The 27,650-nt window shown below is 44.8% G+C and overlaps 1 protein-coding gene across 1 annotated transcript in view; it reads left to right on the forward strand.

The window, feature by feature from the left end:
- Positions 1 to 27,650, forward strand: part of ASTN1 (astrotactin 1) — a 343,770-nt gene that overhangs the window by 212,264 nt on the left and 103,856 nt on the right. The window contains exons 9-11 of the mRNA XM_007454743.1: positions 18,712 to 18,786; positions 25,542 to 25,679; positions 26,197 to 26,347. Of these exons, the coding sequence (XP_007454805.1) occupies positions 18,712 to 18,786; positions 25,542 to 25,679; positions 26,197 to 26,347 (364 nt within the window). The remainder of the gene's footprint in view (positions 1 to 18,711; positions 18,787 to 25,541; positions 25,680 to 26,196; positions 26,348 to 27,650) is intronic.

Genomic DNA, 27,650 nt, shown 5'->3' on the forward strand with positions numbered 1-27,650 from the left:
CTCCTATCTGGCCTCTTGACTGGGCCCTTACAATCACCGGACTTCCTGAAGTCTCCACTTGCAGTGGGCTTGACAGTATGGATTAGGTTCCAGCTGGAACATTCTACAGCAGCACAATCTGAGTGTGGCAGGCCCAGCAGCTGTCATTTGTAGGAGTGCATTTGAGGCGGGTGGGAGATGCAGGAGGGACAGCCATGGGGATCTGAAACCTTTTGCGAGTCCTGAGGCCTGAGGCTGCTTGACCACAATGCCCAAGGCCAAGGTCAGAGTGAATACTTTGAAGGCTTTGAGAGAGAGAGAAAGAGGCCCGTGTGTGCAGCACAAGGGCACTGAGGTGCAAAAGGCAGAGAACGTCTTGAGCTGATGAGTGAGTTGCCTTCAGCAAACCTGGTCTGTGAGAGAAAACATCCTCAAACCCCAAATCAGAAAAAGTTTTGAGAGAGAACAGCAAAGAAAAAAAAAAAAATGTGAATTTTAACCATGTCTGTGAACATTCTTCATAGGAAAGATAAGGGCAGTGAGTACAGAATGAGTTAATGCTGGCAAAAGGATTAAGAGGAATAAAAATGGTGTTTACAAATATACCAGGGTAAAAGAACACTTGGGAAAAATAGGTCCATAGGTAAGTAAAGGGGATCGAAATCTACTGCGAGTCTAACAAGACTGAGGAGATGAATTGCTTTTTTCCTATCTGTCTTTTACATGAAAAATAACAAGAAAATTTGAGCAGTTGTCATGATTTTCAGTGGGAGGCCGTAACTATGAGCCCAGCAAGGGAGCCCAGTGAGAAAGCCAGGGCCACTGCAGGGAGTTCTTCAGACGCTCCCCATGACCCTGGACGACCCAGAGCCTCAGCCTGGCATGCGTGCCGCTTCCTGACCTGCCACCTACCAGCCCAGCCCAGTTAAAGCCTCATCCCAGGCTTTAACTTCCGTGGCCCTTGTGCATCTGCCCCATTGAACCACTTGCATTATCCAAAGAAACCACGTTCTTAGGCGCTCTCCCCTTCCTGCACTGGAACGCCCCCTCAGTCACCACCCAGCTTCATCCACTGCAGCATCACCACTGCCCTCGACCTCCCCAGTGGCCCTACCTGGAAAGTCAAACCTCTTCTCTTCTCCAGTCTCCCTTTCCAAGTCCCACCTCAGTCATCAACTCTGTGGCTTCCCCCTTCTTCCCCTCAGCTTTGCATTGTACTTTTCTGAACCTCCATTGCTCACTTCTCTTACATTACATAAAAATGTACATGTATATGCCTCTCCCTCTAGACTATGAACTCCTGTGACCTGGGCCAGGTCTTCTAACTCTGTGTGCCTGGGTGTCTATCTCTGTGTCAGGAAAAAAGCAGGACTATTGTTCTCTTACCCAGGCTGCGCATTAGAATCTTGTTGAGTCTATTAAAACACACCCATGGCCATGCCCCATATCAAACCCATGAAATCAGACATCTCAGGGGGTTGAACCTGACCTCCGTATAGTTTAAAAGCTCCCAGGTGATTTTGATGCCCAGTGAGGGTTCATACCACTAGTACAAGGTTTCAAAATGTGATTCCCAGACCAGCAGCGTCAGTATCACCTGTGAACTTGTTAGAAATGTGCATTCTCCAGCCCACCCTACTGAATCAGAAACTCTGAGGTGTGGTCCAGCAGTTCGCATTTTGGCAAGCGCCAGGGGTTCTGATGCACACTGAAGGTTGAGAACAACTGTTGTGCTAGGTGTAGGCTGATCAACAATCACTGAGTGGGATCATTGAAGTATTCACCCTGAGGTTTGCATGGCCTTCGTTACGTCCCAGAGTAGGTGCAGTTGATAAAGCCAAGGCTTTGGAATCTTGTTTTCTGTCTTCCTTTTATTTCTTCCTCACAGAAATCAATTAATAACCAACCCTACGTAACTTACAGGACTTTTCTGTGCATTGGCCAGCCCCCTGGAGAAGGAAATTTGCAGAGACTCTGCCTCACACTTCTTTGGGGCACTGTACGTCCTTTTATACAGTGGACTCTTGAACAGCATAGGTTTGAACTGTGCACGTCCATTTATACCCCAATTTTTTTTCGATAGTAGTTACCACGGTACTGTACGATGCAGCTCATGGAGGAGCCACAGATACAGAGGGCCCGGAGCGGGGGCAGTGTCAGCATCCCTAACACCCACGCTGTTCAAGGTTCAACTGAAACTGAATTCTGTGCACTCAGGCCTCTTCCATCCTTCTGCTGACCTGACCGTCCAGTTACCTCCTAACTTCCTACTTCTCAAGACTCTTATTTGGCACAGCAAAACAGGACCGATCTTCACCTTTTTGCCTCTCAGGACCCCATTTCTACCCAGCTTGAACAATTCAAAGTCAGTGTATCCCAAACTGAGCTCTTAATTTAAACTTTTTCCTCTTTTAGATGCCCCAGCACAGTGAATGGAGCTGCCACCTCCTGGCTGCTGAAGCCAGAAATCTGGGTTTCATTCTCACTTCCTCTCTCTTCCTCATCCTCACACCCAATCACTCTGTGTGTCCTGGTAATTTCTATATTCTTTTCTTTTCTTTTTTAAAATTATTTATTTATTTATGGCTGTGTTGGGTCTTCGTTTCTGTGCGAGGGCTTTCTCTAGTTGCGGCAAGTGGGGGCCACTCTTCATCGCGGTGTGTGGGCCTCTCACTATTGTGGTCTCTCTTGTTGCGGAGCACAGGCTCCAGACGCGCAGGCTCAGTAATTGTGGCTTACGGGCCCAGTTGCTCCGTGGCATGTGGGATCTTCCCAGACCAGGGCTCGAACCCGTGTCCCCTGCATTGGCAGGCAGATTCTCAACCACTGCGCCACCAGGGAAGCCCAAATTTCTGTTTTCTTAATCTCACTTAGAACTGTCCCCTCTCCTCTGACTGCTTCCTTCATTCTGGCCCTTCTCTTTTCTCATGGGGATTACTCCCTGAGCCTGCTAACCACTCTTCCTGCCTCTCCTGCTTAAATTCCTTCAGCAGCGCTCCGTTACCTTTCAGGATAAAATTCCAAATTCTTCCCTATCAGGCTCTGTTCTGCCCTGACCTCTGGCCTCATCTCCAGTGCTTGTCTCCTGGCTGCTGAGCTCCAGGGGAAGAGACCCACCTGCTGTGCTCATCTCTGTGACTGAAGGCAGGATTTTGTCTCCCTGTGGACTGCATTTCCCCACATTTTTGTCAAATCAATTCATATTGATCCTTCAAAATTGGGTTTCTTCCACCTTCTCTGCAAATCATTCTTTGGCCCCCAGGTATGGATACCTTTCCCCTGTGGATCCGTAACACCCCAAATATCCCTCCATTGAGTACATTTTACTGAGAGAAGTGTGTGTTTCCTAGGGCCGCCATATAAAATGCCCCAAACTGGGTGGCTCAAAGCAGCAGAAATGTATTGTCTCATGGTTCTGGAGGCCAGAAGTCTGAAATCAAGGTGTTGGCAGGGGCATGCTCCCTCTGAAGATCCCTTGCTTGCCTCTTCCAGCTTCTTGTAGCCACAGATGTTCCTTGACGTGCAACTGCATCACTCCAATCTCTGCTTCTCTCTTTTACATGGTGTTTTCTCTGTGTGTCTGTGTCTTTACCGGGTCTCCTTCTTATAAAAACATCCATCTGAATGGAGTAGGGACCCACTTTACTCCAGTATGACCTCATGTTAACTAATTACATCTGCAAGGACCCGATTTCCAAATAAGGTCACATTTTGAAGAACTGAGGCTTAGGGCTTTAACATAACTTTTGTGGGGGACACAATTCCACCCATATCACCCAAGTATGATAATAATCCATTGATTTATCTGGTTCTTTCATTAGGCCGTGGGTCCTTTTGGAAAAGGGCTGTGTCTTACTTGACTTTCTTTCCCCAATGATGAGTGTGGTATTTGACACCTAGTAAACTCTTAGTAATTGGCTGACTGCATGAACAAAGAAACATGTATGTTAATTGTCCTTATAACAGACGTCTCAGTTTCTTCTAATTCTTCTCTACGTTAGGGGATTACCAGCAAGGCCACTCCTTGATGGCATTATATTTGAAAAGCATCCAGGCGTGGAGCTTTTGAGCTCTGAAGCTCGCCACAGCCTCCCAGCTTCTCCTTTTGCCCCACTGCAGCCTCCCCACTGTTTGGCCCACTCTTTGACTTCATTTTTCAAGATCCATCAAATCCATTGTCTCTTTCCTGGCTCCAGCCAGCCTGGATGCCGTGCAAAGCCATTTATAAAAATACATTCTTAGTCACCCCCAAATCCTTGTCCTTTTTATTTTCTGCCACTTCTCCCTGGCCCCTTCCAACCTTTATAAGAGCTTTCCATTTGCTTCTCTGCTGCTCTGGGGCTTTCTAGAGCTAGGGAGAATCCCGTAGAAACCTGCTCATGTGTATTCCTTCTGTAATTCCAACCAGGGACTCACAGCAGCATCACAATCTTCCTTCCCATCTCTTGCCATGGGCCAGAAACCTTTTCACTCTCCTCAAGTACCCACTTCTGTCCTGGCCCCTGGCCCTCAGCCCATAACCTCAGCCCTAACTTAAGCCGTGTGACACAGACTCCCTTTCCTTCCTTCCATTTCACTTTCAGTCTCTCCTCGTCTTTACCCTCTCCCACTCCTGTCTTTGAAATGGATGTGTTCTTCTCAGTGCCAAAGCTAAATTCCCCACCTTAATTCATCATTCTAGCTCTTCTTACTTTCTAGACAGCCTTGCTCCCCAGATGACTATTTCTTGCATATACTATTATACCCAGACACCTTCTATCCCTTATTCAAATGTCAAATGATCCCTTGACCCTATTATCTCTCCCTATGGTTTTTCTCATTTACTTTCACTACCTAAATTTCATAAGGAAAATATCAACATATTTTATCTTTGCTTTTACTGTCAGTTAATTTCTTCATGAAGACTTGATGCTAGTGTTATAATTATTACCTTGAAACTTTAAACTCAGCTTGGCAATCTCTCTTTCTATTCCTCTCTGCCACACACAGACACACGCCCCCCGTTCCCCCCACACACACACGCTTGCTTATTTATTTATTTATTTATTTATTTATTTATTTATTTTTTTTCCTTGCGTTATGCGGGCCTCTCACTGTTGTGGCCTCTCCCATTTGCGGAGCACAGGCTCCGGACGCGCAGGCTCAGTGGCCATGGCTCACGGGCCCAGCCGCTCCGCGGCATGTGGGATCTTCCCGAAACGGGGCACGAACCCGCGTCTCCTGCATCCGCAGGCGGACTCTCAAGCACTGCGCCACCAGGGAAGCCCCTCGCTTGCTTATTTATAATTACCAAAATCATTCATTAAAGTTTTTTTTCTTGAGGGTTTACTGTGTGTTGGTTTCTGCCAAGAGTTGCAGATACCATGAGGAAACGACTCACAGGGCTCCTGCCCTCAAGGGGTAAACACTCTAATGAGGAAGGTACTAGAACAAACAAGAAAACAAACACATCACAAAGTACTTACATGTTGTGAAAAGTCCAGGGAAGGAAAAGAGAGGGTTAACCAAGAGTGACTAAAGTGAGGGGAGGAGATGGGTAACTTAAAATCTGAGGTCTCTGAAGCTGTGTTTCAGTTGAAACTAAGAGATGAGAAAGCACCAGCCAGATCAGAATGAGGAGTAAGGCTTTGTAGGGCTAGCATATCCTCGTTGGTCCTGGGGAAGCAAAAAGCCCTGGCCCCCTGTAGGAACTGTCAGGCTCATGACTCTGGCACAGCAAGCAGGGAGAGAGGCTGTGCATGAAGTTGGTGAGGTAGGCAGGGATCAGGTCATGCAGGGGAGCTTTGAGGGCAGGACAGGAATTTAAAGGATGAGAATGACAGGATCAGATTTGTATGTAAAGATCGCCTCACCCAGGGCTTAACCCTCACCTTCTCAGACAGGCTCTCCTTGACCATAAACACCCAAGGACCACAATCCTTTCTTCGGAGCACTCACATCACTAATGATCGTATATTCATTAGTATGAACGCGTGACGCAGATTCTCACCATCTTTGCTTTTGTTCACCTCTGTATCCCCAGAACACAGAACTTGACCGTTCTGCCTGCTGAGCACATATGTGCTGAATAAACGGATGAATGAGTGAATGAATGAGTGATCATACTTCATCTATCTTCTGTGTCATTTTTGGCAATGTAACCTCTCTGAGCTTCAGTGATCTTATCTGTGAAATAGAGGTAAAGGGGGATAGTAAATGACTGATCAGCCGTCCCGTTATTACTATCTCTCCTCCTCCCATGGCCTCTGTTTTCACTCCCATTCTCCCTGTGTACTCCCCTCTTTTTAAAATACCAGCCCTGCTTGTCTAGCTACCTACTCCACATCTCGCCAGATGCTCACAGTTAAAACTCAGCCTTTTCCATCCTACCTCCTCATCTCTGCCTTGGAGTTCAGATGTGTCCTCATCTCATTAACCCCTCCACCCAGTGCAACTCAGTGACTCTCCTTTGTCCTCTGCAGCACCAGGGAGGATGATAACTCACTGAGGTCGTGGCAAGGGCTTTGGCGCCTGAGAGCGCTAGGCTGGAGCTTGGACTCTGCCGAGTGTTATTTAACTTTCCTAAGCCTCACTCTCCCCATCTATCAAATGGGAATACTATAATGCCTACGCCTCAGGGTTTTTATGAGAACTAAGTAAAATAATAAATGTAAAACACTTGACTCATTGACTACTAGTAAATGTACAATAAATAATGGTTCTTACTTGCTTTATCATAAAAACTGACAAACCAAATGCCATGAATTGTTTACTTATCATTCTTATGCCATTAGGCCATGATCCCAGACAGGGACCTGCCTTTCATCCCTGTGTCCCAGCACTCTCCACTGCATCTGGCTCATCAGAGGTGCAGAATAACTGCTTGAGGAATGACTCACTACATTAATGAAGTCCTTGATGGCAGAGAATGTGTAATGTGTAATAATGAAGTCCTTGATGGCATTTCTGTGTCCCTTGACAGTGTTTAGCAGTGCAATAATATTTTTCAAGTAAATAAATAAATGAATGAGGGATTGAATTAATAGTGAACTTGCTAAATAACATGTTGAATGGAAACAACTTAGTAGATAGGAAAGGACTTTGGGGAAAGGGTAAAATCACTCATACTAAATACAAGTCCTTGGTGGATATTGTGATTCTCTCCTGGTTCCCTGGTTTATTTACATTGTCAATTTCCCCTCACATAGAATCATAGAAATGGAGGAAGCTGTCTCTTCTCCTGCACATCCTCTGCCTCTCATCTGTCACTCTCCTCTTGTGTTAGTACTGTTCACTCTCCTACCTTCTCGCTGGAATTGAGGGGGTGCGTCTGTGGGGGAGGAGGGAGTCCCAGGTTTGCACCCTCCTTTTACGGGGAGGGCACACTCAGCAGTGAATAGGTGTTGAGCTGTTTTTCTTGTGCAGGGATGGATTTGCACAGATCCATCACTAAGCTCGCGTCCTGTTCATTTGTGAGCAAAGATGGGTGTCCAGGGATACCTGGTACAGGCTTTGCCCATGGACAGGAGTAAGTGAGACTAACAAGCTTTCAGGAGGATTGAACTTGAGACCTTGGCTGCATTAGCCCTGGGTGAAAATCAACTGAGCCTTTAGATGCAGAGTCCAGAGAAAAATGGGGGAAGGAAACTTACATTTAGAAAGTAACAACTGTGTGTCAGTCATTGTCCTGGAACTGTATTTATTCATTCATTTATTCTTCTGTCGTCCTGTAAGTAACAGGCAGTTGTTATTATCACCGTTTCACAGGAAAAGACAGAGAGACTTGGAAAGGTTAAATATCTGGTCAGTTTCACACAGCTGGCAAGGAACTCAAAGCCAGACCTTGGACTCAAAGGGAGATGTGACTCCAGAGCCCACCCACAAAATCTGAGCCACAGTGAGGCTTTTCTGGGGTGATTTACATGAACTACTAAAGGCACAGAGGTGTCTGCAAGGGACCCTGCTGTCACTGGCTATTCTGCACAACTGCTTTCAGTGTCCACAGCAGCTGCCACGGGGTTAAGAGAGGTGGCAGAGAGTAATTGTGAGTCCTACCAGCCATCTGCCCACCCCTCCCCCAGCCCCCAAAGGAAATGTTGCAGTAGCTATGGCAATGTGTGTGAGTTTGTGAATGAGTGTGTGTGTGTGTGTGTGTGTGTGTGCGTGCGTGTGTGTGGCATGTACATAGACACTCGTACGTATATATGTATGTATGTATGGGGGTACATCTGTACCTGTGGACGCATTTATAAACATGAAAATCTCAATTCTGTATAATACTGTTTTAATGAAAATGATCCACTAAAATCAAAATGACTGACAATAAAAAAATGCATATCTTATGTAATTGTAATGAAATTTGGGATATCTTAATTCATCAATAAAGGGGACAGAAGGGAACTCAATATGCTTCATCCCTCATTATTATTCAGAAATTAAAAAAAACGGGTTCCAGTGAATCCTTAGGCTAGATTGTAATTTCCATTTTTATGGCAATCATATTGTATAGAAGACCGAACTCACCCGTAAAGATTGCCTGAGGGTGTGAATGGACATATGTTAGGTTGGCAATTCTCAACATATTGTGAGCTTTAGAATCAGCTGCCTAACTTAAAAAATACTGATGCTTGGCTGCACCCTAGATAGGTGGATGAGAGCAACTAAAGTTTGAGAACTACTGTGCCCATGTGTGGTGTGAATCTAATGTACCCCAACCTTTGAGAACCATTCTGCTAGATAACACTTACGAGAGATGCAGGGATAAAGTAGATTCAGTAGCTGTGTCAGTGCAAGGACATTTAAAGAGGAAGACAGATAAACAGGTGACTTTAATACAAGGTGTAGGGAGGCAAGGTGTAGGGCAAGGTATGGGCTCTGTGATCCATGATAGTACTCACCAGTGCCCTTGCCAGTTGAGTGACCTTAGACAACTGACTTAACCATGCTGAACCTTTGTTTACCTTTGCAACCTGAGGATAATAACTGTACAGCTGTGTGGCTCTCCAGGTGGTAGTGAAAGGGTGTGCCAATGTGTGTGTGGCACTGAGCATGTGACTGCCTGGAACATGGTCAATGGTCAGTGAATGGCAGCTACTCTTTCCAGCTTTTTCTGACCCACTCAAGATTTCTTCTTTCTGCTTTATATAATCCTTGATCCCAGAATACACAGGGAAACTGCAAGTTCCTCGGCCAGCTGTCCCATCTGAGGACAGATGGACTCTGCCTTCTAGGATGCCCCTTGAGTCTACTGAAGCAGGCACTTATCCTTTCTGCCCATAAGACAGGTGACAGGGATCAAGGTAACAATGTGTCCTGCCTAACTGGGCTCCATACCTATGCTTCCTCACTGCTCTAATTCTATGACATGCTTCGTGTTGACAAAAAGGTTAAGTGTGTATTCTGTATTTGTATGTACACGTGTATACGTAAGTGTATTAGCATTCTACAGAGAAACAAAACCAATAAGATGTAGAATATGAAGAAAGATGTATTTTAAGGAACTGGCTCATGCAATTATGGAAGCTGACAAGTCCCAAAATCTGCAGTCAGCAAGCAGGAGACCCAGTTGTGTAGTTGGGTATGAGTCCAGAGGCCTGAGACCCAGGAGAATTGATGATGTAGCTCCAGTTTGAAGGCCGGCAGGCTCAAGACCCAAGAAAAGTCAGTGTTTAAGTTTGAGTCCAAAGGCAGAAAACGTGGATGTCTCCGTTTGAAGGCCATCAGGCAGGAAGAATTCTCTCTTACTCAGGGGAGGGTGAGCCTTCTTATTCTATTCAGGTCTTCAACTGATTGAGTGTGACCCACCCACATTAGGGAGGGCAATCTGCTTTACTCAGTCTACCAATCTAAATCTTAATCTCATTCAAACACCCTCACAGACATACCCAGAATAATGTTTGACCAAATATCTAGACTGACCCTGTGGCCCAGTCACGTTGACACATAAAATTAACCATCATAATGTGTGTATTTGTCTTCATTGCCACTTTTGGGGGCCAAGGTTGTATCCCTGAATTCCAAACTTGGGGGGAAAAGTTACAACATTTGTTTATTGCTGTCATTTTCAAGATCATTTTATATACTTCTAAAATTTCTTTGAGCAAAACCCTTTTCAAGATTTAGAACCAGCATTCCAAATAATATGTGTGTAATAACAACCAAATTTATTCAGGACTTACTATATCCAAGGTTATTAGTTTTTGCAGATATTAGATCATTTAATCCTGTGTAGTTGATGAGGTGGGTGCTATTATTATCCCATTTTATAGGTGAGAAAACTGAGCCACAGAGAGACAGGGACTGTGTTAGTTTTTCACTGTTCTATCTTTAAATAAGATAACATGTTAAGTACACACATAACACAAAACATAGAGCAAAACTGCAAAAATAAAGTTGATTAAAAAAATGAAAAATCAAAGATTATGAAGTATCTAAAATTTATTTATACACACTTTGTTCAGCAGTGTAAAGTTTGTGTGGAGTATGCTGTACCTCATGATTCCCATTCTGCATATGGAGCAACAGAGGCTCTCAGGCAGTCTTACTTGCTTGAGGTCATAATAGCAGAAGGGGATTTGAACTTGTAACTTCCATCTAGTGCTCCTCTCCTTATATCCCATTGCCTGTAGTTGTCAAAGTGTGAGTTAGAATGGACGTATTCCAGACAGGAGCACAAACTGTTCCTGCCTAATTACTGGAAGGAGGGCCAAGTAGTGGGCACAGGAGCAGGTAGGAAGATGGATGTTGTGAGGACAGCTTTTAATCTGACTGCCTCTGTTTTCTCAGTTACGTAGGAAGCAGATCATTAGCTGAGGGCAAGGATTGGGGAGGAGGTGTTGGAGGTGTGAGGAGAAAGAAGCTATGAGATAATGATCTTGAGAGTGGGAGAGACAACAGACAAGGAAAATGTAGTCTGATTGGTAGGCAGTATGCAGAGCCCACTTGAGGTCAGTGGTGTCGGATTTAAAGGGAGACCAATCCGTGTGGTTGCCAGTGGCATTCATGTGTGCAAACACAGAAATGGAGCCACGGGGTCATCGAGTTTAACCAGTGTCAAGAGTGTTTCAGACAAGTTTGATGAAGCAATGAAGGGCAAGAGAGTTGAGGTTACATGAAAGGGTGATTACAATAATGGATCACAGAATTTAATTTGAGTAAAGAGGGAAGCGGGTGCGTGAGGTGGGTGAGGGTCGATAAAACGGTGGTTGGATGAATGGATTTTAAGGCTCAGGTGGATAGAAAATATTCTGTGGCTTTAGGAGGAATGAACTGGGAGGGTAGGAGGTGACGGTCAGATATTGGGATTCTTGAAACTGTGACCAAGGAGGGGTTGCAGATATTGGTAATCTAGTCTATGAGCATGGGAGTGAGGGTGGGGACAGGATCATTTGAGGAGAAAAGTCAAGGAAATGAATGGTTTGAGAATTGAAAGGATCATCTTAGTGGCTACTGAAGTCACCAAAAATTATGAAGTGAGCCAGGCTCTGAACTGTGGAGGGTAGATGGGGGTGGGGTGGTGTTGGCATGACTGGAGCAAAAGGAGGAAATGGATAGGATGGTCTGATGGCAGGAATTAATGACCTTAACCAAGGACACGGGGTTAGTAATTGGCAGAGCCAGGTTTTAAACCTACTGAGTCTGGCTCCATAGTCACATTCCTGGCTGCTTTGCTAGTTACTGACAAATATGTTACTTTTCTGCATAAAAACTTCTAAATGAATTTGTTTACCCATTAAGAGACAGTAAATAATGAATAAAATCACACCAGTATTTAATTTTTCTTTACATGAGATTTACACGCTTAAAGATAACACAAGTTTGTAAAATACAGCCTGTCATCACGATTTAGTTTTAAAATGTGAAGTTAGAAATGCATTTCTTTTATTTTATTTTATTTTTTTGCAGTATGCGGGCCTCTCACTGTGTGGCCTCTCCCGTTAGCGGAGCACAGGCTCCGGACGCGCAGGCTCAGCGGCCATGGCTCATGGGCCCAGCCGCTCCGTGGCATGTGGTATCTTCCCGGACCAGGGCACGAACCCGTGTTCCCTGCATCGGCAGGCGAACTCTCAACCACTGCGCCACCAGGGAAGCCCAGAAATGCATTTCTATTTACCAAATGGGAATGTTAATTATAATGGACAATACTAATATTTGCTGAGTTTGTTCTGTGTGGCAGGCACTGTGTAAAGTATATACCTGCTTGCTTAACTCTAGGTACTATTTTAACCACATTTTATAGATGAAGACACTGAAAGAAATTGAGGGACTTACCAGGCAATGGACTGCCTCACCCAGGACTCAAATCCAGATCTGTCCAACCCTCAACCTCATTTGCAGTGTGGTCTAGTTCTTTCCTGCGTACCTGCTATGTGATGGTTCTATGCTGGACAGCGAGGATATGGCAAAGATGATGACAAAGTCCTTTATATATGATGAAGGGAACATATTAACTAAATATATAGCATATTAGTTATAGATTCTATAAAGGAAAGTGCAGGGTGCTTTATATAACAAGGGAACGTAACCTAGTCTGGAGGGGAAGGTCTATTTTGGGAAGTGATTTTTAGTCCAGAATTAACGAACAGTATAAATTAAATAAGTAAATGAGAGGGAAAAAATCCAGGTAAAGAAACAACATCTGCCAAGGCCTTCGGGCCCTAAAGTGTCCTATAGAAACTTTGGACATCATTATTCTTGTCATTTAACTTCTGATAAAGCCACAGGTTTACCAGACAGTCTAGGGATCAGCCATTCCAGTACTTATTCCTCCCAGAACTGGTGCTGACTGTGAAGACAGTAGCACATAATAATCTCCTCATTTTATCATTAGGGTAAATTGAGGTGTGGAATGTTTCAGCCAATTGCATAGCTGGAAAAGTCATTTTTACCAGTTTTCCTTTTACCTTTGCTCTTGTATATCTCTCAAACTACCTTTTTTCAGAAGCTTTTTAAAAATGAAACTCTATTCTCTCTTTGTTTCACTGCCCTCTCCTTGCAAATGCATTTACCTAGTTAAGAAAAGGAACATTTGCTCAAAAGCTCTCACAGTGCATATGGATATGGCATCCTGTACCCGGACCCCAAAGTATTGTGACTAGCTGGGGGGAAACTTTGGAACAATGCTTCCACCAGAAACTTAGCCTAATGTGGCCAGAAGCAAGCTTAAAAGGATGTGCTTTCATTTAACTATGGACAAATTATTTTCATTTGTATAATGATCTCTTTAGCGATGGGTGGAAGAATATATGAGTTCAGAAGAAGCTCCTAGTTTCCGAAAGCCCATCATGAAATGCCTTTTTCATCATTGCCTCCAGCTGAAACATTCTCTCCCTACACTGAACTGTGTCTGCACATACATACATGCATACATACATACATACATAGGTACATGTATTCTCTCTCACACTCTCTATCCCCCCACCTATTTTATATCTATCTGTCTATCTATCTATCTGTCATCTGTCTATCATCTGTATCTCTTCCTCCTCAACTCACCCCCAGGTGATAAGTCTTATGTCCCCCACAAGGAAGCCCATCACCAGACAATGCTGACCAGAAACTTCCGAGTTCCCTTTCCAAGTGCCACTGTTAGGTGGAAAGCTGGGACTAAGCATTTAATCAAAAAGCAGATTTTAAAATACTCTCGTCCAGAGCAGAAGGGGTGCCTTTCTGCCCTGGGAGCGCTGGTGTGAAGGGATCATTCCATCAGGCTGGCCATGCAGGATTCCGCTCACTCAGTTGGGTCTAGGTTACACAGTGGAAGGAATGCCCAAGCAACCAGTCAAATCAAGACAAGCCAAGGCCACAGCGAACTTCTGGCCTAACCCAACAACTAAAGGAAACAACACTGTGACCGCTGATGTGTCTTGAGAAAAAGGAGCGAGAATTGAGGAGAGAAACTGAAAGCTTAGAAATTGCCAGTGCTTAAGGAAGACTCTGCATAAGCTGAGGGTCTTGTGTGAGACAGGGGCAAAGAAGAAAAGGCAGATAAGAGATTACTAATAGCTCTGAGCAAACACAACTTGCAGGTGTGTCCTGCCGGCTGCCGTGTTTCCGTTACAGTGGGGCTCCTCTGTGGCACAGATTATGTCCCTGCTCGAGGCAGTGGATCCCAGATGGTTCCGGTGCTGGCCTGTGAGGCCCCTGAATCTAGGCCATCTGCTGCCCACACAGGAGGAAAATCTTCAGGGTGTTGATTTGTCAGACTGAAGATATTAACAAACAAACAAGCTCTATTCTGACTTCTGATGCCAATTTTCCTAAACCAACATGTGACTGGGTTGCCCGAGCAGGACAGAGAATATTCAAGACCACATTACCTAAGTTGGAGTCGAAAGACTGACGTTTCCTTCCAGCTGCGGTGTTCAGTCTCCTGCCCAGCATCTGGCCTACACTATCATTTTTGGGCTCCTCGATGGGTGGTCTTTCCACAAAACTAACATTGGCACAGTCTGCTCGGTAATGCCACCCCCTCCTGATGGAGGCCATGCTCTTGCCACCACAAGCAGATGGAAGCTGAGGTGGAAATGATTGTTTTGTTTGACATTCACCCTCCTCCCCACTCTAGTCCTGAAAACCAAGTGGGAGTTCCAGCTACTTAGATGCCTCTACTTCCCGGGTCCCAGAGACTGGTCCAGGTTCCTCATCTGATCCAAGATAGATCAAGCAGTTCTTCCACGGATTAGTTTTTCCTAATGAGGAGGGGTAGTGTCTCTCTATGGTCTGAGCCTGTAAAGACATCAGCTGGAGCCTGCGGGAGGCCAAGTGTCCACCACGTGCATGAGACATTTTGAAAAAATGGTCCTGTAGAGTGAGACATAGAGCCAAGAGAGGAGAGGACAGTCATAAGGGCATCTAGACCCTGTTGCCAGGCATCCCCAAGGCAGCTTCCATCTGAGCCTGGATATAGGTCTACATCCTCAACAATGGGCCTCTTTTTGGTGAGGCCAATTCAATTTTTTTACTTGGACTCACACCCAGAAAGCCCTAATGCAGAGGCCTCTTCCTCTTTCAGGTGGTCTCAGCTTCAAGTATTTTCTGCACTTTCAGGTCCAGCTCTTCATCACTTTGCCCCTGCCTTTTCCTAGGTGGCCCCCTGTGGCCTCTCCACTCACCTGCATCAGGCTCCCCTCTGCTACGCTGCCACGCGCCACCAACACCCGGCCCTCCCGGTGCCCAGGGTGAGTGATCTGCCACTGCCACGACCACTTAGCTTATCTCCGACAAACCCATTCCTCCTCCCTTTTACTCATCCTCTGCTATTTGTCTGCTATATGTATGTGTCTTCAGAAAGACTGTAGATTCCTTCGACAGCAAGAATCTCTTTATCCCGACTCCTGTTGCCTAGTATCACAGTTCACACACAATAGGCCCTCCATAAATATTTGCTAAATAAATCAAATAAGAATCCCCATCTCCCTGACACATCATCCCTGACTTGTGGGAAGGAAATAAGTCAGTTCTTTTTTCCTCCTTTGCCGAAGCAGTTCGAAGACTCTCCACCTTCCCCTTTGCCATTTCACAATGTGCTCTTCCCCTCTCTCTGCATTTCATGTCAGTGCTGCAGCGTCCCTACCCTGTGAAGTGGGCCCCGGTGGGAGGTGCGAGTCTTCCCACACTCATCGTTATCTCCTCTCCAGCTGCCACAGATACATTTACGATCTGAGTTAAAGCCTGGTGTTGCATTGTGTTTGCACCTTAGGGGAAGACACCTCTTCCTCATTAGAAATTTGGGAATCTCCTTTTTATAGTATTTATATTGGATTCAGGCAACTAGTACGTTTAACTTATTTAACTAATGCTTACATGGCACTTACTGAATGTCAGGCACTGTTCTGAACACTTTAACCATGGTAACTAGTTCCTTCTTATAACAACCTTGCCAGGTAGATAAAATTATTACCCTCAGCCTCATTTCACAGATGAGGAAATGGGGACACAGAATGATTAAGGGACTTGCCCAAGGTCCCACAGCAATTGCTAGCTAAGCTGGAATTCGAATAGTCAGGCTGGCTCCAGAACCCACGTCCCACCCACTGGGTCCTGCTGGCTGTCAGTGATCAGGGCAGAGTCCAGACCACACATGTGAGCTGCCTTTCTTAACACTCAGGCCTCTCGAGAGCAGGAAGTCTCTGACGTGACTACCTAGCAACATGTCAACGTGTGCTTGCTTAGTCAATGTTTCTGGGCTTATTGATTTCACTACCTATGGCCTGAATACAGGTTTATTTATGTTATTCTATGCAGTTGATTGTTCACATTGTAATCAACGCTCGTCCTAAAATTTGGTTCCTCAAGATATATTTTCAAACAACCGAGGAACCACGCCAAGAATTAACTCTAATTACACATTGCACCCATTTTGAGTACTAGAGATGACTTGAAGGCAAAACGTGTGTTATTTAAAATTATTAAAATGATAGTAAATAAAATGTCATTTTGCCCAAAAGAGAGATTAAGTTGCAGCCCCCTTTTCTTTTTTTATTGCCCTCTCTAGGTGTCTAGGATCAGACAAGATATTTTTTTCTCCTGATTTTTAGTCTTTTTCTTGAATTAGTACATATTTTTTAGCTGCTCACAAGCCACCACTCACTGTTCAGCAAAAAAAAAATCAGATTCAAACCCCAGAACAGAACAAACATGAAAAACACATGGGCTATTTATTTGATGTAGGGGTGATTCATAGTACAGTGTTTGGGTACTTTTTGGAGCCGATGCTAGTTGCCTCAGGGTATTTCTAAATTGAATTCCAGGAATAAAGTGTTTATAAATAGTGAGCATAGAAAAGAAATGTATTCATCCCAGCCACTCCCTTATGGAGTCCCAATGGCCTCCCCTTGGAACTACCAACTGGTTCAAGGAGTTAATTGGTTAGCTGGTTGGGTTAAGTTGGTGGTTTTCAACCCTATCAGAGCCAACACCCTATTTTATGACAAATAAACTTAACCTTTTTTATAATCCTTAAATGAAATTCATATATAATAAAATCTAAATACACACAAATAAATATATATATGTCTTAATAGTAATTAAAAGAGAAATGCTAAGATATAATTTATAATGATATAACTATTTTAATGTATAAATTCTCTGCAATATTACAGTGGAAGAAATAATAAAGTTGACAGACATCTGCGACTAATGTAGATTCACCGCAATATAATATGTAAAGTAACATGCAGTACACGATATATGTAAGAGCAAATTAGACTGAAACAGACATGCTGTATTGGTGATTCAAAGACCGTGAGCAGCATTGTAGACAATGATGTGATTTTCCAAAATTATGAACAAATCTTGGTAAAATTTCTAAATAATAGTGTATAATCTTCTCTTAATTTACATGGTAGTTATGCACCTAGACAATTCATCTTATATTAAAACAGTACAAGCTGCTTTGTCGCTTGTATGTAAATGGAGTTAGCATCTAGGCTCAGATAATTATAAGCAGGTTTTTTTCTACATAAATGTGCAGCAAGACATTCAGAAGTTTGCAGGACACGGGGGAATTTTTTTGTTGTGCAGGGCTATTCTGAGCACTGCCCTATTCTAGCCTTCCAGACCTGCCTTCTAAATGCCAGTAATGTCCTGCAATCATTGTGTCATTCAAGGGCAACTGCCCTAAATTTCCCCAGATACTCTCTATTGGTGACACCACCCTCATTGACAACCACTGGGTCAATTCCTAGTATTAGATTTAGTCCCAAATAATTATGTCAATTTATTCTCCTGACTTTTTGTAGTCCTTGAAAACCAAAGGCATGTCTACAGTAACATCCTCAGTAATTAGGCTCTTGGGTTAGTGTGACTGGGTCATACTGGAGACTGTATGTTCCATGAGAGCTAGGGCCCAGTTCACCCCATGTGCACAATATCTAGTACCTGCACAAGGCCGGGCTTTATACGTCTTGCTTGAAGGAGTAAATAATTTTGGGGTTGGACATCTGGGTTAGTGAAGAGATATATACTACTGAAAAGGAATAGACTTGTTACTTTCAAGTACATGTGACGTCCAGATGCTCACTAGAGAGACCCATATTTAAGTCTTATTCAAAAATACCATTTCAATTGTTTCTGATTGAATGAGTGACATTATAATGATTGAAACTATCTGGAAGCTGTCAAAGACCCAGAACCTTCATGTCATTTTGAGGGAAAGGGGGCATGTTGAGGACCCCACATGAACTGTGACCTTGGCCTAAAGGGTTTGCTTCATCTTCACAGTGGTCTGTGAAGCAGCTATTAGCAAATCTATTTTTACAAGTGATGAAATTAGACTCAACAAGGCAAATAATCTGCCCAAAGGTAGACAGTTGGCTCAACAGCAGAACAGAGTTGGAACCCAGAACTGTCTGATTCCAGAGGCTTCATCTTTCCAAGAAATCATACTGCTTCTCTTTCTTCAGTGAAGCAAAGCTAAGTGTCTGTTAAATCTTATTGGGTTGGCCAAAAAGTTCGTTTGGGTTTTTCCATAACATCTTACGGACATTATTATAATTTTACTCTGTACAGAGTTCCAGTTGTCATGTCTATTAAACTCCACGTTTCCTAGTGGGTCAGTGATTTTTGCATTGATCCTGTTCTTGGTTGGGTTCTAGCATTCCTTGTCTTGTAAGCTCACTTTAGTGGGATTCTTGAGGGACTGTGTCCTCTTTGTCTTTGGGTCTCCAGAACCTGGTATGGTAACTGGCACAGAGTAGACATTCAGGGAGTGTTTGTTGGTTGACTTTAATTGCATGCTATTTCTCCTTTCAGGCCTTGGCCTTATACGATATTTCAGCGAGGCTTTGACCTGGTTTTGGGAGAACAACCTTCTGATAAAATATTCAGGTAAGTTGTTGTCTAGGGACTTGCTTATATATCTCTGCAAGCCCCATGTCCCACTTCCCACTGAACTTTCTTTCCTAGTGGTAATTTATAAAATGGGGAACACTTTTAGTCATTCTGCCCTCCTAGTAACAGCAGCGCTTGCCCTCCTTCATCCAGTGACATCATGGAGGATGTTGAGGCCGGACAGATTCTGTTGGGGTCCTGGCTTCCTTCCTTGCTTGCTCTGTGACCCCCAGTCATTTACTTAACCTCTTGGAGCCCCCAGTTTCCACATTTGTTAAACAGAGCTTCATTACATGCCTTTTGCTCTATTGTTGTGAGGAGTATATGAGATAATGCAGGGAAAGCCCCTGGCACAGAACAAGCAACTAATGTTAGTTTTTGCCTCTTCATTTTGCATCTAATTTGCACCTTCCTCATAAAGACTTAAGTTGTTCAAAATTAATCCCTCCCATCCCTGCCTCCCTCCTTTCTCAGCTATACCTCATTATCATTTTCTTTAATCTACCACCAATTGGATGAACCAATTGGATGTTTCTAGTCCCTCCCAAATTTCTACCTACACACCTGGGAATGGTACATATTAGAAAAGTCAGCAAGCAGAGGAAGAATTTGGGTGCCAGCAATGAACTATGAGATTTTCATAAAGTTTAATTCACACCAGACCTTAGCTGGAACACAAGTTTATTTCCAAGCTAAGATCTTATCATCCGTTTCTTCAGTCTGTCAATCTATTTTTCACTTAACGTGCATCAACTGAGTACCCACTAAGTGCCAGAGATTGTGCTTGTGCAGGAGGTATGGACACGAATACCTCTCCCTTCATGAGGCAAGCCCTCTGGGAGAGGAAGTAAATAGTCCTTCCCGAGTGTTTGATGTCAAAGGAGGCATTAAGCGACTGCATAGCCATACTGGAGGAATGGTGAGCGAATGGAAAACTTGCTTCAAAACAAAGGATTTTGTTCACTGCACTCGTACACTGTGAGGAGTCTCGCCTGTTCGCTGCCGTCTTTCCACACCCTTTCCCCAGACCCTCTCTGTCAGCCAGTCCTGGCCTTGGTGTTCATTTTGCTCCTGCATTTGCCTCCTCGAGCTGGCTTCTCTGCCTCAGCTTCTCCGCCTCCCTGCTGCCTTGGATGCACTGGGCTCTGCCACTGCCGTGCTCTCCTAAGGCACGCTCCTAGCTAGAGCGCAGATTCACAGAGCCGCTTCCTCACAGAGCCCTCCCTTGCCCTTTTCTCTCCCGATGTCTCTCTGGGGATGGGCTGGGTCATGTTAATGACATTGGCCACAGGCTGCTTTTGAGGATTTGTGGTGCAAGAGGTGTTAGCTATATTCCTTAGACTATGACTCAGGCATTTAAACTTTCCAACAATGATGTATTGTTTGGCAAACTTTTTTCTCCCTTTTTCCTGCTGCTGGTCTGTTGGAACTTATGAAGGGTGATAAAGATAAGGCAGATGGAGAGCCTGGTGGGGTTCTATTAACATGGATAAGTTCCCTGCCCCCTAAAGGTCCGAAACTAACACTTTGAAAAACCAAGCCCTTAATGAAATTGCTTTTAGAGTAGAACCAACTCAGAAAATGTGTTTCCATCCCCACAAGCATCATTTGTTCTTTTCAAGTTTGTTAAGTAGCAACTGGATGTGATACCCAGTCACTACAGAGGGGATCACATGTGTGGTTGGACCCATGCAGTCACCTATCTCAGAAGCCAGTGGGTTAATCAATAAGTGTTTAATCATTTTGGTCCCTAACATAACAGTAACTAGTCTCTCAGATGAAAACACCAGGTCATGACCTCCTTATTTCAGGTACTTAAAATTTTAATGAGAACCTTCTGTGATCTGAGTAAGCCAACTGCCAATGGCCAGTCTGGAAAATTCTATGACCTGGTCAGTGACTGCAATTTCTTAAAGGAGCTAAATGACTACTTACTTGCTACTCTGTTCACTTATGATTTAGAGTGGAATTCTTGATAAATTCCAAGCCACTGCATATTTCCCTGGACTGTGGAATAAAATTTAAATTCTGACATTCGAGTCTTTCCACAATTGAATGTCAATGTACAACTTCCTCTTAATAAGCTGCTCTTCTCCTGTAGAACCTTCCATTCATGGTCAAGTCTACCGTCTAACTGATCCACTGCCCCCGACAACGTGCATATTTCCCACTCTGCACATCTGCTCAGACTCCCTCCTCTATGCATGTTCTTCTCCTACTATAAACACTACCCATTGCCATGGTCTAGACCCAGTTTCAGCCAAACTCAACATCTGTTGAGCACCTCCTATTGCAAGGTACTGTTCAAGATGATGTAGATATGACCAAACAGATGTGACCAAGATAGTCCCTGACGGCAAGGAATTTACAGTCTCATCTAAGAATTGTTCTCCAACCATGGCCCTCCATGAGAATCCCCAGTGAGTGGATAAGACTCTGGGCTTCCAAGGCAGGGGCCACGATGAGTTCAATCCCTGGTCGGGGAGCTAGGATCCCACATGCCATCTGGTGTGGCAAAAAAAAAAAAAAAAATTACCAGTGATCTTACCCAGAATAAACCAATTAATTCAAAAGTTCTGGGAGGTGGGACCAGGGCATGAGTGTTTTTTAAAACACCACAGTAATTCTGATCTGTACCCAGGATTGGGAAACACTGGCCTGAAGCTTCTCCAATCCATTGCATCAATCCACAATGACTTCCTCCTTCCAAATTTGTATATATACTAGCTTTAATATTTATTTGTCAATTATTTATTTCATGTTGATTTTCAATTTGCCTATTTGCTTCTCCAGTGAAATGGTCGTCTTCCTGAAGGGCGGGGAAACACCCTATATGGTTTTAAATATTTAATATCTAACATACCATTTTAAACATAGTTGGTCTTCAGTAAATAACTGTAGATGATCATGTCAGGTATTTCCTAGCCAGATTAGGAGAAAACCTTGATACCTAACCTAACCTTGGTAATCTGTAATCCCAAAGAACCTGGGAAGGGCCCAAGCTAGACTCAAAGGGTCCAAGGGAACCCTGAATCTCCAGAATGAGTCTCTTCACCCAACTCAGCCTGATACTGAAGATGTTCTTTCTGTGGTAGCTAGGATCACTCCATTCCACTAGGCCCTCTCGTGGCAGGGGTGAGTACAGACCAAAGTTTTCTCTCAGAGACCTTCCTCCTGAGTGCGTACCTGCATCCTTTGGAATAATACCTCATTCTGGCATGACTTGCTCTAGGAAAGGGTGGAGATGCCAGGCTAAGAGCCATTTATCAGTTTTCCCACATTCTTTTTCATGCCAAGCCACGATGAGAGCACAGGCTTTTTCTGTCCAGTGCTTTCTGGCAAGCGCTTGCTTCTGGACAGAAATTTCCAGCTCTAGTTCAAAAGGGCCATGTGCAGGACTCAGCCCACAGCTGAGCCATTAACTGCAGTGGTCACCACCAGCTGTCATGCGAGAAGGCCCAACCTGGGAAAGCATTTCAGATATTCACCCAACTTCTCTTTGGTGGCTTTTTGAAGTTGTTCCTGCCAAATCTGCATGGTTGAGGGATAGATGAGATTTTAGGACGCAGCTTTCCTCTGACAGTTTGTTCTATATTTAGTTTTTGGAGTCACTCAGTAGATTTTGCAGATAAAAGAAAACTTTAGAATTTCATACGCATGAGCCAACATGGGCTGGAAAGCGGCTCTGAGCAACACTCTGAGAATCAGACCCACCCCCCTCCTTCCCACTTATGGAGAGGCGACCTTGGGGAGGTTGCAAAACTTCTTAAAATGTTGGTTGATGGCTTGGTACAATGGAACCAAATGACTAACCTCAGAGGGCTGTTGTGAGCATAAATGAAGCAACTCTAAGAGCACCCGCCTTTAGAAAGTTCTCAATAAAGGTTAGTCTCTACCCACACCTGACTTTGCTTCCCCTACAAGGCTTCACCTCGACCCTACCAGAAGGTGAAGGTTTTCTTGTTAACTTGGTAGAGTGTCATGTTTCAGAAGTTTCTGTGCTCTGAGGAAGTTCTTTATCCTATCAAACCCAGATCCATCTCAAACATCAAATGTATTCAAACCCAGAGGTTAACCCATATCCTGTTTTAAATGAAGAATAATTTTCACCACCATTTCTATCTTTAAATTGGAAAATTGGGATTATCTCCCCTAGCAGCCTGTTCGAACTAAAGAGCATAGCTAAATCTCCTTGTCGAGCAGTCAGTAAATATTTACGGAGTGACATTCCTGTGTCAGAAATTACGTTTGGCAGTGGGGATACAAAGATGACAAAGAACCATCCTCTGCCTACCAAGAGAGCACATTCTTATGAATGGTGGTGGACACATGAAAAGATGAGTGCAGATCACCATCTCAGGGGTGACAAGGCACCGTGTGCACGTATGCAGAAGAGGGTCCCTTACTCAGCCTAAGAGCATGAAGGCCCTGGAGGGCTTTCAGGGAGAGATGCGACCTTAACTGAGTCTTAAAATGAGTGGGAGTGCGGCAAAGGAGAGAGGAAAGAAAATTCAGAAGGAAGGACTTTTAAGAGCAAAGGCAAAGAGGCGAGAAAACGAGGACGACTTTTGGAGTGACGGTCAGATTGCATTGTAGGAACACAGAGTTTGAAGCAGGGCTTGGTGAAAGAAGAAGCTGAAGTGTGACATCTTCGGAGATGTGGACTGTGTTCTGTGGGTCTGGGTGCCCTTAAACAGTGTCAGTTGGAGAAAGATGTGGTTTGCATTTCCTTTCGAAAGATTACTGCATGCAGAGGAGGAAGGGAAAGCTGTGAGATGGATGGACATGGATCTCTCTCCCAAAAGAAATATGCTAGAATTGCCAACCGTCTTCTAAAATCTGTTACAGAAATTATAAGCTACAGGTCACAGATCTGTTGCTCTGCATGAATGCAAAACTTGTCATTTTAAAACTGAAATAGAAAACAAAAACTCCTGTCTATGTCCAAATAAACCTCCTTCTCCCTGGTACCATTCAATATTGCATATGTCCTCTCTGAAACAGTGTATTATGCATAACATTAGTGGTGTGCCCACCTCAGCCTGCCTATTAGAGTCTCCCTGTCTTAACAACACCCATTAGAAAACTCACTTAAATGTTGTTGCCTTCAACCCACGTTCTTCCTTAAGTCCCAGGTTCCAGGCACCTTGGGGCAATCACCTGCCCTGAATTGGCTCCTTAATCTTGCCAGGTGATTGTGTGTGTGTGTGTGTGGAAACTGGCATGCCTTCAGTTTCACCAGCTGCTTCACAGAAGAGTGGGTGGTGGGTTTCCTCTCCTGTCCCCCTAGTAATGGGTCTCCCTCCCCTGGTGGAGACCCCTCCTGCACAGACCTAGCCCTACCCTAGCCTCCTGTTCCTGTGGGCAGGGAGAGTCGAGTGCCTCCTTCAGAGCAAAAAGGATCTCTGCTATTTCAGTGCTGCTTAATGCAGAGGTTTGCCCCACAGGTCCAGGAAGTAGGGGACTGAGAGTACGGCTGGGAATGAGGGAGGAATCTCCCCAATCCTGGCCACGTCCCACTTGCTCAGTGGTTTTGCCTCTCCCCTGGGTGCCTGCTTTCTCTTCTTTCAGCTGCTCTGTTACCCAGGTCTGTTGTTCAGGGAGTAGATGAAAATCACAGGACTTGGCTGCTTATAACTCATGAGCCTTGGTCAGTGGGGACTCTCTGTGGCCCGCGTCCTGGAGAGGGCTACACGTCTCATAAAAGATCTCATGTCATCAGTCTGGTTTCCTAGCATCTCAGGCAACCTGGGGAGTGGAGAGGGGAGTGTGCAGGTTAGGAGAAAGGAGAGGGAGTCTGAAGTGGTGCTCTGTGACCAGCTTGCTAATGGAGCTGGTGCCGGTTCCGTTTAATTGTTTAATTGTACGCGCACCCCTCCATTGTTCCTCCCTGCACTTTAAGCGGGAAGGGGACGCCAGACTGCCACAGCCTCATGCTATCCCACCCACACTGGCTTTTATTCCAGGGACTATTTTTGACTGTGAACACAGAGGATTTGAATGCCTTTGAAATAAAATGAATGAATAAATAAACAAATAATCTCTCATGGTTTCCTTAAGCTCTCCCGTGAAATGCTGATTGATTCCTTTATTCCTTTCAGCTCTTGTTATAAGAGAGAAGACAAATCTTCCCTGTCTCCTGCGGGTTAGGCGTTAGCTAGGGGTGTGGGTAGGAGTGTGGAGGGTACATCTGGGCTACGTCGTCAACCCCCTTCTCCCCTCCCGGGAGGCCCCTGGCTTCAGTCATTTCCACTCCCATCCCATAGAAGCCAGAACAAGGGAGCTTTCCTCCTTTCTTTTCCTTGGTAGGGCTCCTCCAGGCACAGAGAGAAACCGTCGCTACCACTGTGGGTGTGCAACGTGGGGGATGGGAATGGTGGGAGGCCGGTACATCTTTCCAATTAAAATGCTTCCAATTATATCTGACTTAAGATCGGGGAAGCCCAGTTTCAAATCTGAAGGAAACTGGAACTTGATTGCTTATGATATGGAGAAAAAAAAAAAAAGACACTTTTAACAGCGGGCAAGTGGATGCCATCATCAGTTCTCCAACCGGCTGGACACGTGAGCAGAGGTAGGCCTCTCTGCCTGCCTCAGACTCGATCATCTCATCCATAAAATGACAATAAGCTCTCCTTTTTGGAGAGGACTACGAGGGTTAAGAAGGAAGCAGCTGAAGGTAGAGTGCCAGGCCCTCCAGTGGGGTGCTGATCCCGCCAGTCATAACCAGCTGGTGTCGGGTGTCTCTGCAGATTCACCTACACCCTCGGGGAGGGCATGTGGTTGCCGCTCAGCAAGAGCTTTGTGATTCCACCAGCTGAACTGGCCATCAACCCATCAGCAAAGTGTAAGACAGACATGACAGTGATGGAGGATGCTGTGGAGGTCAGGTGAGTCCAGCCTCGGGACGCTGAGGCCCACAGTATGGGTTTGGGAGGCTGAGTGGGAAACTACCTGAACGCCCAAGGTGCTGGGAAGGGAATCAAGACAAGGTGGAAGGAGAAGTTGGCAGGCTGCCTTCCAATTCCCCAGATGCAGTGCCAGGATCTACACTACCTGGGTCCATATTGCACACCCCAAGTCTCATGCACCGAGAGAGGTCGTAAAATTAGAGTTTATAAGCACTTCCCACAGACCCGCAGGACTGACAGGCAGTAAAATGTTAATTTCCTTGCCTGAGTTGAGACCTTCTTCTTTGACCAGGAGTTACAGCCTTGGCTTATTTCCTAGAGATGGAGAATGCCCATAACTTGTTAGTTCAAGGCTCAGAATATGGTTGATCTTTAATATTTGTAAGAGAGAGTAAGACATGATCCGGTTGGCCAGACAGCAACGTGGAATGTGAGGCTACCTGTTGCACCTGGCGTCCCCTGGCCTCCTCCTACCTCCTGCTTTTTCTGCCTACAGAGAGGAGCTGATGACCTCATCCTCCTTTGACAGCCTGGAGGTCCTCTTAGATTCCTTTGGACCAGTCCGTGATTGCAGCAAGGATAATGGGGGCTGCAGTAAGAACTTCCGTTGCATCTCAGATCGCAAGCTGGACTCCACTGGTTGCATGGTATGTCTGCCCTGTCGAGCTTGTAATTTCAGGAAGAGGGGCCACAGGATAAGACACAATGCAGATAGAGTTGAAAGCATACTGTGAGTAAAAGAGAGGGTCAAGATTGATTCCTCCCTAGTTGGAACTACTGTCTAGTCTACATTATGAATTTCCTTTTGACAGAGATGAGGTATTTATGGAGTCATTTAATCAAGAGGTATTTATGGAGCACCTACTGTGTGTACTGTAACTATCCTAGGAAAATGTCATGAACTATATAGCATGGTTCTTTCTTGCCAGTCTCGCGGCTCTAGTTGGTGAGGGATCCCCTCAAACAATTTGAGAACGAATTAACTGCTTAATAGTATAATATTGACTCTAGTAGGAAATAGACTGCATTTACTAAAGTAGGAAATTCTAGAAGAAACCTACCTTAGCCAAGAGTCAAATTACATTGACTATAATAGGAAATTTCAGAAGACACATGCCTAAGGCCAGAATGATGAAAGAAGTAAGTTATGCCAGGAATGGTAGAGAAAAAATAGAAATAGGTCCTCTTTGAGACCGTAGCAATGAAGTCCTGCTTCCCCAAATGTGGTTTTCTACTTTATCGGCTATATGGACTTTCGCTACGTGTAAACTATGTGACGATATGAACTAGAAAGACTATACGGGTTAGAGTGGACCAAGCTATCTCCCATGCCATGGATATGAAGACTGATGGACCCACGCAGGTAAATGGAGGCAGGAGCAGATGGGCAAGGCTTCAGCTCCTGGGGCCTTCATATCAGTCATTTTCATGCCCATCAACACTTATTGTCAGGTTTCAGCCTTCCCTTCTTTTGAGGGCGGAATGATGCAATCCTGACAGAGAGGAGAGGTAACAGGGCAGAGAAGAAAGACAGGAAAGGCATACACAAAGTTGGCATAAAAGAGAGGAAGAGGTGATTCACTGAGACACGTTGTTATGCAGGGTTTCCGGGCAGAGCTGGGAGCTTCCAGCTCTGGGGACGATATGGAGCCTCATCTTGCTTCCCAGTCTGACAGCTGTGCTCTTGTAAAGGGGCCCAGAGCAGGGGCAAGCTGTGAGGATGCTGGGGCCAGTTCCATCTTTCACACCCCCTACTTCCCTGTCTCTGAGCCCCTGTCCAGGCAGCTATTCTCCATCAAAGATGGATATGTACCTGGGTCCAGAGTGCGACTCTCTCAGCCCAAAGACCTCCCCAGACTCTCACAGATTGGGCAGCAGTTGGCAGGAGGCTGATTTCTCTGAGAAGGGACAGAAGAGAAAGAAAAGGAAATAGAAAGAGAGAGGGCTGAG

Source organism: Lipotes vexillifer, unplaced genomic scaffold (genome assembly GCF_000442215.2).
Source record: "Lipotes vexillifer unplaced genomic scaffold, Lipotes_vexillifer_v1.1 scaffold220, whole genome shotgun sequence".
In the NCBI taxonomy this organism is placed as follows: domain Eukaryota; kingdom Metazoa; phylum Chordata; class Mammalia; order Artiodactyla; family Lipotidae; genus Lipotes; species Lipotes vexillifer.